Source organism: Pteronotus mesoamericanus, unplaced genomic scaffold (assembly GCF_021234165.1).
Source record: "Pteronotus mesoamericanus isolate MK-2021 breed Mesoamerican mustached bat unplaced genomic scaffold, CSHL_Meso_final contig_66, whole genome shotgun sequence".
In the NCBI taxonomy this organism is placed as follows: domain Eukaryota; kingdom Metazoa; phylum Chordata; class Mammalia; order Chiroptera; family Mormoopidae; genus Pteronotus; species Pteronotus mesoamericanus.
The window spans coordinates 2,322,237-2,337,900 of NW_026555230.1; the positions used below are offsets into that span (position 1 = coordinate 2,322,237).

The 15,664-nt window shown below is 38.5% G+C and overlaps 1 protein-coding gene across 1 annotated transcript in view; it reads right to left on the reverse strand.

Annotated features, from left to right (window-relative positions):
- MTM1 (myotubularin 1) overlaps nt 1-15,664 on the reverse strand; it is a 110,015-nt gene that overhangs the window by 36,267 nt on the left and 58,084 nt on the right. The window contains exons 7-8 of the mRNA XM_054581809.1: nt 5,563-5,646; nt 3,223-3,372 (exon numbers count right to left, since the gene is read on the reverse strand). Coding sequence (XP_054437784.1) covers nt 3,223-3,372; nt 5,563-5,646 — 234 coding nt within the window. The remainder of the gene's footprint in view (nt 1-3,222; nt 3,373-5,562; nt 5,647-15,664) is intronic.

The window sequence follows — 15,664 nt, forward strand, 5'->3', positions numbered from 1 at the left end:
TCCCCTTTATTCGCTTCCAAACTGCAACCCCCCTCCCACCAGTATTCTCTTCCCGACTTAGTTCATGTCCATGGGTTGTACATGTAAGTTCTCTGGCTTCGCCATTTTCTATACTATTCTTAACCTCCCCCTGTCTATTTTGTGCCTACCACTTACACTTATTCCCTGTACCTTTTCCCCCATTCTCCACCCTTGTTAAAACCCTGCCATGTGATCTCCATTTCTGTGATACTGTTCCTGTTCCAGTTGTTTGTTTCGTTTGTTTTTGTTTTTTAGGTTCAGTTGTTGATAGTTGAGAGTTTGTCATTTTCCCGTGCATAGTTTTTTTCTTTTTCTTAGATAAGTCCCCTTAACATGTCATCGAATAAGGGCTTGGTGATGATGAACTCCTTTAGTTTTACTTTGTCTGGGAAGCACTTTATTTGTCTTTCCATTCTAAATGATAGCTTTGTTGGATAGAGTAATCTTGGATGTAGGTCCTTGCCTTTCATGACTTCGAAAATTCCTTGCCAGCCCCTTCTTGCCTGCAAGGTTTCTTTTGAGAAATCAGCTGATAGTCTTATGGGAACTCCTTTGTAGGTAACTCTCTCCTTTTCTCTTGCTGCTTTTAAGATTCTCTCCTTATCTTTAACCTTGGGCAATGTAATTGTAATGTGTCTTGGTATGTTTCTCCTTGGATCCAACTTCTTTGGGACTCTCTGAGCTTCCTGGACTTCCTGGAAGTCTATTTCCTTGGCCAGATTGGGGAAGTTCTCCATTATTTTTTCAAATAAGTTTTCGATTTCTTGCTCGTCCTCTTCTTCTGACATCCCTATGATTCAGATGTTGGAATATTTAGAGTTGTTCTGGAGGTTCCTAAGCCTCTTGTCATTTTTCTGAATTCTTGTTTCTTCTTTCTGTTTCAGTTAAATGTTTATTTCTTCCTTCTGCTCCAAATTGTTCATTTGAGTTCCGGTTTCCTTCCCTCCACTGTTGGTTCCCTGTATATTTTTCTTTATTTCACTGTGCATAGCCTTCACTTTTTCCTCTATTTTGCAACTGTACTCAACCATTTCTGTGAGCATCCATATTATCATTGTTTTGATCTCTGCATCTGATAGGTTGGGAATCTCCTCGTTGCTTAGTTCTTTTTCTGGAGTTTTGATCTGTTCTTTCATTTGGGCCATATTTGTCTTGGTGCACCTTTTACATCATAAGGGGCGGAGGCTTAGTTATTCGCCAGGGTGGGGTACTCACATCACTGCATTATTGCACAGTCTGGATGAATGTGTCTTCTTTAACTCCTTGGTTGTTGGACTTCCATACATTTCAATTTTCTGGCAGCTCTGGTTGTTTTTTTGTTTTTAAAATTGTTGTTGTCCTTCTTTTGGCTGTGCGAGGAGGCAGAGTGTACCTACCTACACCTCCATCTTTGCTGGAAGTCTGTTCACTACTATTTTTAAAAATGTCTAAAATAAAATATGTATTACTTACATGTTAAAGACTTCCAAAACATTAAGACAAACATGTTTGAGAAAAGAAGGAGTATGTATCCATTAATGGGAACATTAATGCATGTGGATTATTTTATTAATCAGTGATATTTTGTTTGTTCCTTGTTTACACACAAAATAACAATATTACTTTCTCATCAATTCTTTTTGTATTTTTATATGGGCTCAAAAAAAAACCCCTAAATAACAAATATTGATGATTTCACATTAAAAGCAAATATGTGTCCTGAGTAATAGTCAAGAGTCAGGTGGTTAGAGGCTATATCGGAAACAGTACACAATCTACTATTAGATATTATTAAGCATGCTAATTTATAAAGATATAGAGGTAATGGATAGCTTAGCCTCAGTTTGTTAGGAAAAATAAATGCAAACTGGTGGCCATGAGAAAGTAAGAAGGTTCCATATAATGGCTCAGCAAATAAAAAGTTTAGCATTCCATTTGCTCTACAGTGGGCTGTCATTCACTCAGAATAATGGGAACTACTGGATCAAGTTGGTAGCCTGAGCATAATGGACTGAGCACAGTTGTTTCATTTATTTTCCTGCTCCAGATCCCATGAAACACACACACACACACACACACACACACACACAACCCCCACACCCCCCCCCGACACAGTAGATATTCAATATTCATTAATTGAATGAAGGAGTGAACAAAAGTGATTCATGCTACACGAATCCAGTTCTCCTGTGGGCAAGGCATGTATTAGCAAGACAGATGGCCAGGGCAGATGTGGAATCTATGGCTATGGCACAGAAAAGTATGTCCAAACAGAATACAAGAGGAGTGAACTTGTAACTCTAGCTTCTTTAGCACCATGTTCTAACAAAATGAGCTAAATAACATACTTTTAAGTAGAGTATATATCATGAAGATATGAATGAACACTCGTAATTAGAGAAGCAAGTGAAGTTTAAGAGTTACAATTCACATTATGTTGACAGTATACAAAAGTTTCACACAAATATCCTTTTAAGAGTAAAAATATCTAGACTTGGTATTTAAAGATAAGGCTACATTAAATCTTAATTTCTTCAACCCTTGCGTTTAAACCCAAACAAAACAATGTACTTATTATGACATGTCCCAAAAATTAACAGAGGGAAAAAATTCTCTAATTTTTTAGTCAATAAAGTTTATGTACACAGAGTAGACAGTGTGACTTGTACATAAATATTTAAGAAACAAAGGGAATTTTGTGGACTAGGTCCAATGATACCATAAGAATACTGTCTGGAATAGTCTGCACTTGGCTTGCGTTTGCTAATGGTATTAACTCAGCTTGCAAATGTGACAAGGATAAACTAATCCCAATATAGGTGAGTATACATAAAAGCCTGTACTTACATGTTCTATAACATAAAATAGTGCCTTGTTTCCAGCATGACTCAGCTGACATTTATCAAGAGCCTATCATATATTAGGTATTGTGCTACAAAGATGAAAACCACAACAACCCCATCCTACCCTATTTCTTTCCATCTAGCACTTGGTTTAAATATGCTAGTGTTACCTGTACCCTCCCTCGCATAAGAATTACTTGTGTTCATTCTCCATCTTTAAGTGCAAGCTCTTCGAAGGCAGGTGTTGTCTTTTTTATTTTCCCATTCTGCATTCAGAAGGTTGGACTGAAACCCACGAGTGTTTCTCTGAATTACTTGATTCCCATTCTTATGGAATAAAAGGCACTCTTCGAAAAAACAATTTAATTGCAGTACTCACTGGAATTCGATTTCGGGATCTGAAAGTTGCAACTCTCTTGAGATCTTCATCTGTGGCACGAAATGGAACTACCAAGAGAGCAGGGTAAGTGTCACACAGTTCATAGCACTTATTAATAAAAGTGATTCTCCAGTGGTGATTGGGTAAGCCCTGAAGGAAGAAAAGGAAGTCCTAGTCAGTACTGCATGACTTCATCTCTCCATTGACCTCGGGTCTCCTTTCTTCTTTCTAGCAGGATTTGCACATGCCTCTTTGACCAGTGTAGTGACGGTCTACTGATTTACAATAAGGGAGCCAAATCAATAATCCAGACAACATAAGAACACAAAACAAAACACTACTGGTTTCCATAGTTCTAAACTGTCATTGGTAAATAAAGATTCTCTTGAATTTGAGAACTTTCTTTATTTCATGTCAAACTATTCTTTACTACTAGACTACTAGTACAATAAAGATAAACCCAAGTTCATTCCCCAGCCATGTACCCCGCCTGACCCTAGAGAAAGTATATTGTGTAATCTTACTCTGTGTCTAACTGAGGATAGAAAAGAAATCAAGCAATTCTCTCTCCCTATTCAAAACAGAGTAAATGCTTCAGTCTGCTCCAAAGTAGAAAAGGCTAAGTATATGAAGAAAGCCACAGAGGGGAAGTAAAGGAAACTCCCTCTTGGGGAGGCTCATTTCACCACCTCCTAAGAGTTTTTTCAATCAAGTTTTTTGGGATTGGTGATTGCTGTATAGACTGTGTGAGAAATACAAGTCATCTTCAGTCTAAGTAGACTGCTAATGTGACAGGGAAACATGGAAAACACCCCCACCCTATGATCTACCCATGAAATCTTATCTAGTGTGGACGAGAGCTAGAGGTGGTGGAATATTCTTTCCCCATACTCACAAATACACAAATACACACACAAAAGTAAACTATGTGGGTGCTTGCTTTGGGGACAGACATTGTACCTTTTCTTTAGGTCTGGCCCTACAGACCACAGACCAAACAGATGAGTCTGATGCTGAGTCCAATTAGAGAGTTATAAGTCCCATCAGAAAGTTATAAGAAAAAAAGATGGAATGTAATGGCAGTCTAGAACAAAATACCTTCCACAGTTCATTTATGCATGCAATCTTAAAAACACGAACTGTTTTGTTGCAAGCTAGAAGCTTTGACCTAAAAAAAATAAGTCTTAATGTTGTCAATAACACCCTAAAAATAAAGTACAAATATTTTAATACATAATGCTACAGAGATCTTCAAAACCTGCGGAATGTTTTGATGGTCCTACTTCTGCTTCAATAACTGACCCAGAACAAAGGCCATTAAAATGAGATGTTACACAGACTTTGAAAACAATAGTCTAAAGCTGGTTTCTAGAAGCAATAGTACATACTACCTCATACATGTGTTCTAGAGATAAATTCCCATACCCTCACTCCTGTGCATTGCATCTGCTTATGAACACACACACCACTGATCAAGACTAAATGGAAATCAACCCAGATCCTTAGCAGTGAAGGTGGTGGCTAGAAGGTTCTTCTCAAGTCTAGGGTTCTGTGACTTTACATTCACTGCCTTTTCAGAACACAACTGGGCTTGATTTGATTCTCAAAGGTCATTCAACAAAATTTCCCAATTATTTTAAGAACTTTTAGAATGATAATTATGAAAAAATTCCATCACAAAACTCCTAGCTGTCCTATGGATTTGGCTATTCCACAGATCAAGTTATGGCTCTTGGTACATAACATGCACAGGATCTTTTTCACAAACATGCTGGAAGAGACCTTTGTCCCTGAACAGCCAACATTATTCCAAGCCTCTTGCCTTTATTACAGCAAATAAACATGCACGTAGGTGATGTTTACATAAGAGAACGTAAGGACAATTCTAATATACATTAGTCAAAGCTTTCTTGGAAAAGACATTATTACAGGAAAGCAGTTCGACTTCATTTGAATATGCAAACCAGAATGCATATAATTGAAATCTAACTTCCAGCAACAGTTAGACCCCCAAATATATAAATATATAGCAACATCAACTCCTAATATAGGAAGCTATAGAGGTATGACTTTTCTAGACTCCAAGTATTTGCTTCAGGTCATGAACAAACATATAACTGAAGTTCTTCATGTAGGGGAAGGAAATAGAACTTAGCCAGCCAGTCTTTAATGTAGCTTGAATATGGCTATGGAATGCATAGACAGAATAAGCTGTATTATACCACTGCTATTAAACACATATTTAGCAAGGATGCTATTGATACTCCAAGAGAATGATCAGTGACATACTGTCAACCATGTATGTTTCAGATTCACATGTCACAGTACCTATTGGCTTACCTGCCTTCTGTACTCTTCAACTGGATTATAAACCATCCATCCATCCACATTAAACTTTTCTTCATTTAAAAATGCAAATATTGGCTAGAAAAAAAGCAAACAAAAAGAATTTAAAGTTCAGTGTAAAGAAACAAATAGTCTACTAATACTACATCCTTTGATTTTTCACCATATTTGCCTACTATGAAATCACAGCCAAACATGCGACTTTTAACACAGAAATAAAAATGGGGGAAAAAAATCAAACTAGGCTTTTGCTACCTTTTATCTCCAGTAATTACTTTTGAGACTTCAATTTTTTATGATTACAAACATCTCTTCTAGTTATTTTTTTAAATGATGTTCCATAAAAATCAGATTTCCAGACCAAAAACTGCCAATCAATGTTAAAACAGTATTAGCAACTGATCAGGTAAAAGCCACTGAAAAAAGTAAAAGGAAATTCAGGAATGATTATTAAAGAGTGCAACTGGTTCAAAAGGAAAACAATGACATGCTTATCTGTTTTTAAGAAGACATGACATTAGGAAAATGCTTAATTAACTGTTCTCTGTGAATTTTTAATCAAAACCCTCATATCAGTCTGTGAAATCACAGGCCTAAGGTCTCTCATCTCTTTTCTATTTATGCTTACTCTCAGGGAGCTCATATTGATGAATTTCATGGCTTCAAATATCAACCACACCCTAGTGACTACTAAGTATCTATTGCTCTCCAGCCTCCACTCTGTTCCCCAGATTTAGCTCTCCAAGTACCCACTCCACAACCCCAGACTGCCTAAGAGGCATCTGGAGGGCTTTGGGTTAACACATCCAAAGCCAAACCCTTAACTTCTTCTATCCAATCCTGCTCCTCCCACAGCCTCCGCATTTCAGCAGATGACAGCCCCATCCTTCTAGTTGATTGAGCCAAAATCCTTGGCATTAGCTTCATTACCTCATTGCTACCATCAATTTGAGCCTCTACCATCATCCACTTTGAACATTGTAATAACCTCCTAAATAATCCCTTGCTTTCATCTTTACCTCTAAAGCCTGAGTAATAGTTGGCTTTCAATCTCACCTGGAGTGAAAGTTTAAGTCCTTCCAATGGCCCGTGCAGCTGTCTACCATTTGGCCACATCCCCTGCCATGTCTCTGCACTCCCCCTTGCTCACTCCACTCTAGCCACACTGGCCTCCAGTGCTGCTCCCCAGAAGCATCAAGCACATACCAACTTCTGGGCCTTTGCACCTGCTATTCCAGCTGTCTGAAATCCTTTACCCTTGTGGGTTCAGCCCGCCACTTCTTTCACACTTCTGCTCAAATGTAACCTTAATCAATTAGACTTCCTCTGACACCGTGCAGAAAACAATATGCTACCTCTACAACTGCACCCCCTATCCTCCTTCCCATGTTATTTCCCCGTATCACTTATGACCATTTGACACATTATATATTTACTTGTTTACTTTACGGTTGTACTTCTACTGTTCCCTCCCCTAGAACATGGGCTCCATGAAAAGAGACACTTGTGCTCACATCCTGTATCCCCAATGATGGGAACAGTGTCTGACCCATAGTAGGCAGAATATATATTTGTTGACCAAATGAAAATGTGAAGCCTTATACAACCCCTGCACAACTACTTTCTCTGTGGGCGCTGAGTCTGGGCACTTTTTCTCTAGGTATATTCCTTCCTACCCATTTTCCTCTGTTGTTAGCCTACAACTTTGAATGCCAGCATTCCCTTCATTGTATTACAGAGAATTTCTGGGAAAGCATCACTTAGCAGCAACAGTTTTCTCTATTTAAGTGGCAAGAGGTTTGGGGTAAAAAGTAATCAAGAACATACTTTCTGGAATGTCTTCTTTTTTGTTTGTTATTTTTTAACACTATCTTTTGGTGGGGTTTTTTTCCTATTTATTTATTTGTTTATATTCAATTTTTTTCCATTACCATTTATCCCCCCATACCCTCTTCTACCTCCACTCCCTGCAATAACCACACTGTTGTCCATGCCCATGAGTTTTTTTCTTTTTTCCTTGATCCTTCCCCACCCAACAACCCCCCTATGCCAGAGCTGTCAGCCTGTTCTCAATATATGATGGACTGTCTTCTTGGACTTTCCAAAGCATGTGGCACCCTCAAGCAGGTCTTAACTCTGGCAGTGCTAGGCTTAAGTGCTGTATATTGTGTGATAGCATTTCTTTGAGCAATTCTTTGAGGTTTTAGCTTGACATTGCACCCACAGCAATGCTTAATTATTCAGGACCACTGGGGAAAACAAATGATTTCTGTTAAACGAAATTTAACTCACAGGTAAAGGGACTTTTGGTGAAAACAGCAGTAAAATGTAGAGCGAACTTCTTTATCCATAAACAGAATTATTGAACGTATCTAAGCACTCTCTCGGTGACATCTGAGCATCAGATACTACACTGGTCAGGACGTGGAACAGGTAAAGATTACTGATTGTTGTGTTGTTGACACACTTTGGATGGCAGATGGTTTGAGACATAAGGCTGTACTGTCACTCACTTTAGAAGAAAACCTAGGATCTCCTTTCTTGAAATAAGTTCCAGATCTCAACATGTTTTTATTATTTTGTTTGTTTGTTTTTAGTGGTTTACATCTTTCATATGAAACTCAAGTGAATGAATTGGCATTTTAAAAACAAAGAATAAAATTATTAACTCAAAGGCAAGATAAATCATTCTCTCCAGAAAAATTATCATGTGTATTAACGCTATCCATGTCCTTTGATTTGCCAGCAGCATTTTCAATGTAACTTACTATTTCTCAATCACTAATAATAAAGCAACTTCCTTTTTGCTTCAAATATACTCTTGTATCTTACATTAAAATTACTGAAAAGTGTAATAGGTTTACCAGATTGTTATCATCAGAAGACGAAAGCTATATAGCCCAGACCAAAATGATCTCCGTATTTTCCTTAATATGTTTGATTTAGAGAACTCTGAATACAAGCAATATTTTTAAAATTGTCATTAATATGAAAATGATACAATGTCATTATAGCAGCAACACATCAGGTGGCCTTTCTCATGAAATCATTCTAGAATGACACTTTCTATTCTGAGTGACATGCAGGTATATGGGATGAATCAAGGAACTGGCATCCTTTACCCCTGAACCACCTATGAAAACTCTATGATGAACACAGATCCTAAGCTAATTTTGAAGCTAAGAGTCAGATTTGAACCTCAAATTTTTCAGGAAAATTCCAGGTATTTCTTGCCATGAAATGGAGCTTATCATGGAAAAGACCAAGTGCTTAAACCAATATTTTAACCATCAAAATAAATTAGCTTACAAATACAAGAAAACATATTTTTTGAAAAAGCATTACTTGTGACCTTCCAGCCAAGATGGAGGCATAGGTAGATATGCTTTGCTTCCTTGCACAACCAAAAGAAGGACAACCACCAATTTAAAAACAAAAAACAACCAGAACTGCCAGAAAATCAAACTGTATGGAAGTATGACAACCAAGGAGTTAAACATTCATCTAGATGGGTAGGAGGGGTGGAGGTGAGCAGCTGGAGCAGAGAGGACGCGCAGCAAGGAGACAGACTGGGCAGGATGAGGAGGTGGCTGGTGGGCCGGGCAGTCCCACATTCATGTGTGCATAAGCAGAGAGGAACAACTACGGAGCAAGACAGACAACACAATGCAGGGTTCCAGCACAGGAAACTAAAGCCTCCAAACCTCTGGCTGTAAAAACCTGCAGAGGTTGCAGCAGTGGGGGAAACTCCCAGCCTCACAGGAGAGTTTGTTGGAGAGACCCACAGAGTCCTTGAATGAACACAAGCCCACCCTCACCCCCTCCCAGGAATCGGCACAAGAAGGGCCCAATTTGCTTGTGGGTAGTGGGGGAAGTGACTGAAAGCCAGCTGAGAGCTGAGCAAGTGGAATTGTTCCCTCTCTGACCCCTCCCTGACAGACAGCACCACAACGCAATGAACTGGGTTGCCCTTCCCTGGCAAATACCTAAGGCTCCACACCTTACAACTTAACAGGCTCATGGAGATGAAGAAATATGGCCCAAATGAAACAACAGATCAAAACTCCAGAAAAACAACTAAGCAACGAGGAGATAGCCAACCTATCAGATGCAGAGTTCAAAACACTGATAATCACAGGAAACTCACATAAATGATTGAGTATGGATGCAAAATAGAGGAAGAAGTGAAGGCTATGCACAGTGAAATAAAGAAAAATATACAGGGAACCAACAGAGAAGGGAATGAATCTGGGGCTCAAACCAACGATTTGGAACAGAAGGAAGCAATAAACATTTAACTGAAACAGAAAGAAGAAACAAGAATTCAAAAAAATGAGGAGAGGCTCAGCAACCTATGGGACAACTTTAAATGTTCCAACATCCGAATCATATGGGTGCCAGAAGGAGAAGAGGAAGAGCAAGAAATTGAAAACTTATTTGAAAAAATAATGAAGAAAGACTTCCCCAGTCTGGTGAAGGAACTAGATTTCCAGGAAGTCCAGGAAGCTCAGAGAGTCCCAAAGAAGTTGGATCCAAGGAGAAACACACCAAGACACATTATAATTACATTGCCCAAGATTAAAGATAAGGAGAGAATCTTAAAAGCAGCAAGAGAAAAGGAGAGAGTTACCTACAAAGGAGTTCCCATAAGACTATCAGCTGATTTCTCAAAAGAAACCTTGCAGGCAAGAAGGGGCTGGCAAGGAATTTTCGAAGTCATGAAAGGCAAGGACCTACATCCAAGATTACTCTATCCAACAAAGCTATCATTTAGAATGGAAAGACAAATAAAGTGCTTCCCAGACAAGGTAAAACTAAAGGAGTTCATCATCATCAAGCCCTTATTATATGACATGTTAAGGGGACTTATCAAAAAGAAGATCAAAAACTATGAACAGGAAAATGACAATAAACTCACAACTATCTACAACTGAACCTAAAAAACAAAAACAAACTAAGCAAACACCTGGAACAGGAACAGTATCACAGAAATGGAGATCACATGGAGGATTATCAGTGGGGTGGGGGAGGGGGAAAAAGCAGGGGAAGGTACAGGGAATTAGAAAATTAGAAGCACAATTGGTAGGTACAACATAGACAGGGGGAGGTTAAGAATAATATAAGAAATGGAGAAGCCAAAGAACTTACATGTACGACCCATGGACATAAACTAAGGGGAGTGGAGGCAATGCCGGAGGGAAGGGGTGCAGGACAGAGAGGGATAAAAGGGAGATAAAAATGGGACAACTGTAACAGCATAATCAATAAAATACACTTTAAAAAAAAGCATTATTTGTTAGTGTTCAAATTGTATTTTTCTTTAAAAACTAAGTTGTCCAGGGGGTGGATGGGGCAGTGGCAAGGAAGAGGGTAATAAGGGGGATAATTGGTCATGGAGAAAAATACAATAAAAAAACCTTAATAAATAAATAAATAATAAAGAAAATAAAACTGGGAATTTTTAAAAACAAAACAAAACAAACAACCAAGTTGTCCATGAACTACTTGGCTTTACTGAAGCAATCTAAAACAACCATAATTTTTAAAAGTTGACTGTGCCAGAACTTACTTTCCAGATATTTTAATTTTTACCTTTTTTTCATTAAAGATTCAGGTAAGAGAACAAAGCAAGAACTATAAAGCACAAGCTCTCAAACAGAATAACATAAATGTGAATTATTTAAAAAGAAATAAAAACTACTAAGCATTAAAGCGAGGCTAACAAACACCATTAATCTGTACCTCATTGTTAAAAAGTACAAAATCCCCTACAAGTGGTAACTTGTTACAAGTCTAATTAAAGTTCCTGTCTGAAAACTGTGAAAACCTAAAGTAATGGATTACGTGTCTTGAGGTTTTTAGCTGTCTTTTTTTTCTGCCTTACACATGATACATTTCTAAGGCTTTGAGTCTCGTAGTGCTTTATTAGCAGACTGGGATTTTCCAGTTATCCCTAACTATACCCTTGGGTCAGCTTGGACCCTCTCTTTGGGAAATCCAAGTCCCATGGCCAGAACCTGCTTTAGAGAACTTCCCTTCATGAGAACAAAACAGGGAGTTGGGTTTGCCAAACTGGTAATAAATCCTCTCCATGAACCTGTCCAGCACCAATTTCATTTCACGGCCTATGGACAACTCAAGAATGGTTCAGTCCCAGCTTAAGGGAAACCTCAGAGCAGAGTAGTGTTTTGCCTAATGTTAGCTTCCAGCCGGTACTTCTGGAAGTCTTCCATGGCTTTCCTTTAGGGCCTGGTCCCTCACCAGGGCTCTGCCTCAGGATCGGGTGTGGGAGCAATTTCCCAAGGTGCCAGTCATTGTGTGTGCCCTACCTCACCCCCACTGAACCGGAATCTCTAGGGGGTGATTGCCCTGATCCTGAAGGGCCATGTGGAATACACCAAAACAGTTAGGAGGCTAGCCTAAGGGTTCTGTGTGATCAAGTGATTGTGGGAGGCTGCTTAACTTTTTGAAAAAAAAAAACAAGTTATTTGAAATGATTATAGATTCACAAGAAATCGAAAAGAAATGTACAGGTAGCCCCAAGCACCCTTCACTCACAGCCTCCCCAATGTGAACATCTTATATAACTAGAGCACAATAACTAAATCAGGAAACTGACACCAAAAAATGTACACTCTCAAGTGCTTACCCCCTAGCTTCAAGTGAGTGGGTCTTCCTTTATTAGGCTCTATATTAGTATTTAGGCATTTCACCAATTAAGATTCCTTCTAGTCAAGAGATACCATGCACCAAGATGTTTTTTTAAAAAAGCAATCATATGCATTTTTTCCAGTATTAAAAATAGCACAATGTAACATTTGAAAAATGTTAAAGGACAAAGTTGAGATGAAAATCTCCAATTCCACACTAAGACTAAAAACAGCTCTGACAAAGAGAATATAACATCATTTTAATTTAGCTACATTTATCTGTTGTGTCTTGTGGGGGAAAAAATCTGAAATGACAACAGATTTTAGCTTCCACTTAATGAGCCATTATTTCAAATAGAGAAGCACAAACGGACTTAAAACAAGTCTAGATTGGTTTATTTTTATTGAGAAGAATCTATAAATGGTAAGCAATTCATGAGATTCCTTCTTTGAGGAGGGAGAGCTGTCTGTCACCAAATTAGGATTCTGAGAGCTTATGAAACCTTCTCCCAGACAGCCTCTTCCCCTAAATACATGTGATGTGGTGTCTCAGAACTGGATGTCTGACAGTCATATTTACAGAAATTAAATATTATCCCAAAGGGAACCAGTTACAGAGAAAAAACATTTTCATAGTATTTGGGGCAATAAATTGATAAACTATGCAGATTTAAGAGTACTTTCAAATGACTTTGCCACCGTGCAATGGCACAGTCATCAATGGACATGGTTTTTAGGAAAAGCAGACCCTTTTGACACAGCAAATAGTCTACAACTCTGAATACCTAGCCTTAAAAATTCAAAGGATCACTCACTAACTACTTGCTTCCTGATAGAGTTTTGCAATCTTTGAACAGGAATTTAAGGGAGCATTTTTTTCTAGTCTGATTTCTGAAATCGAAGACATTTGTTTTTTTAAAAAAGTTTCAATCTACCATATAAGAGTGTGGCAAGCTAAAAATTACCTCATTTTCATCTTGCTGAGAAACAAGACTCCCTTTATATAAGAAAAAAGAGTCTTCATTAAAATTGGAGGAAAAAGCCTACAATATTAAGGAAGAATCATAGGAGGTATTAAAACTCAGCAAAGATTATAATTCCAAGCAACACCTTCATGCTAGATACTGATTTCAGCCTATTTCTCATGATTTGACTCAGTACGTGAATTCACATAACTGCATCAAAAGTAATTATATCCCCAAATTGAACAAGTCTCAGGTCAAAAGGAGCTAACACATAAATTACCATTTATTCTTTGTTTGTGTAAATAATTCTCCTCATCCTAGGGCAAATAAAGTGCTTCCCAGACAAGGTAAAGCTAAAGGAGTCCATCATCCCCAAGCCATTATTGCATGAAATGTTAAAGGGAACTATGTAAGAAAAAGAAGATCAAAACTATGAATATTAAAATGGCAATAAATTCACAACTATCAAAAACTGAATCTAAAAAACAAACTAAGAAAACAAGCAGAACAGAAACAGAATCATAGATATGGAGATCATTTGGAGGGTTAGCAATTGGGTTGGGGAAGGATGAAAAATGGAGGAAAGGGTAAAGGGATTAAGAAGCACAAATTGGTAGGTACAAAATAGACAGGGGGAGATTAAGAACAGTATAGGAAATGGAGAGGCCAAAGAACTTATATTCATGACCCATGGACATGAACTAAGCAGAGGGGACCAAAGAGGGAAAATTGGGACAACTCTAACAGCATAATCAATAAAACATATTAAACAATAATTATAATCCCATTTCTACCACTTTCCCTGGGGAAAATGGTTTAATATTCCTGGGTCACCACTACTTTCATATATAAATGTGCATATTCATTTATTTAAGAAAGGACCACAAAAACACATTTGAAATGTCATTTGAAATCATTTTGCAAAAAGAACATTCCTTACCACCTGTCAAAATCATAATCATTTGAGGCTAACATTTCTCAGCGTTCATCCACTGTTACCTCTCTTCTCACTGTAATTTCCTCTTCTAGTACAAGGATTTTGGCCACATCTATGAAAATGCTAAAGATCACAGTCAGGCCTACCAAAAAACCTCTCCCCACGTCAGAGCTCTACATCTTTGTAGCCACCTGCCTCCTAGATATCTATATCTACACCTAGTTGTCCCCTAGATACTTGTGACAGCCTATCCAAAATGGAATACCATCTCTTCCTCACTCCCCTTCCATATTCCTCATCTCAACCACTGGTCCCACCATCAACTTGGTTACTCAGGCTGGATTCTACCCTATCATCCCATCCCCTTTCATAACTCTTTTGAATCTACAAATTCTACTGATCTTCTCTCCTAGACCTTTCTCAAGTCTATATTATCTCCTGTCCTGCTTCATTACCCCATTCAAGCCCTGGTCATCACATACTTAGGTTACTAACAGCCATCTACAGAAATACTCTTCTGCCCCTCCTCTATCCATTCTGTATGCTGCAACCCAAATGCTGTTTTTGAAACAGAAATCAAATCATATTTGATTTTGATTTTCTGCTTAAAATCCTGTAATGGCTCCCCTCACCTTCAGATAAAAATTAAAACTTCTTGGTGTGGCATGTTAGGTTCTGCAAGCTTTGGCCCAGGCTTCCCCTCCAGCACCATCTATTTCTGCTACATCTACGTGCACAGCAATGGCAAAAAAACAACCTATAGGCAGGTCCAGCCCGTGTCTGGCCTCTTCATATTTGCACATACTGTTTCTGTGATTTGCCACATCCATTTCTGCCTGGCCAATGCTCCCACTCATCTTTCAGGACTTGCCTCCCCTAGGAAGCCATCCTCACCACCAACTTCACTTTCTGTTGCTCTGACCTATTGCTCCTATGCATCTGTCTGTGCACATCACCCAGGAAAACTGTGCTCCTTGAGGACAGGGAGTAAGTATCCACTTCCTGGGCCTAGCCAAGTATGTAGAGGAATTTAGTGTGTGATAAAGGTGGTATTTCAAATCAGTGGATTAGTTAACAAATGGTGTCACAGGAACAGGGTACAAAAGAGTTGGACTCATACCTTACACAGTAACCCCAAATAATTTCCAAGTTGATCAAATACTTAAATTTTAAATAAGAAATGAAAGTATTAGAGAAATGTGAGATAATTTTTTGATAACTCTGGGTGGAGAAGACCTTCCTAACTTGGATATAAAACACAGAAGCTATCAAAGAAAAGTGTGCAGACAAGAATGAACCTAGCAGGTCTAAGATTGCTCTCCTTGAAAAGGCTGCTTGCATTGTTGATCCTTGGCCGGCAACTGAAAACCTGCATTTTGGGAGAGTTTTCACCATCCCCTAACTGCTAAGAGTGGTTCACAGTGCCTGAACTGTATTTTATGCTGAACTCCTACTTTCCTTCTGGGAGTCTGGAATTTTGGTGTGCACTAGGCAGAGGGTGCCTATGTAACCGGCCCGCAATAAAATCTTGGATACTGAGCATT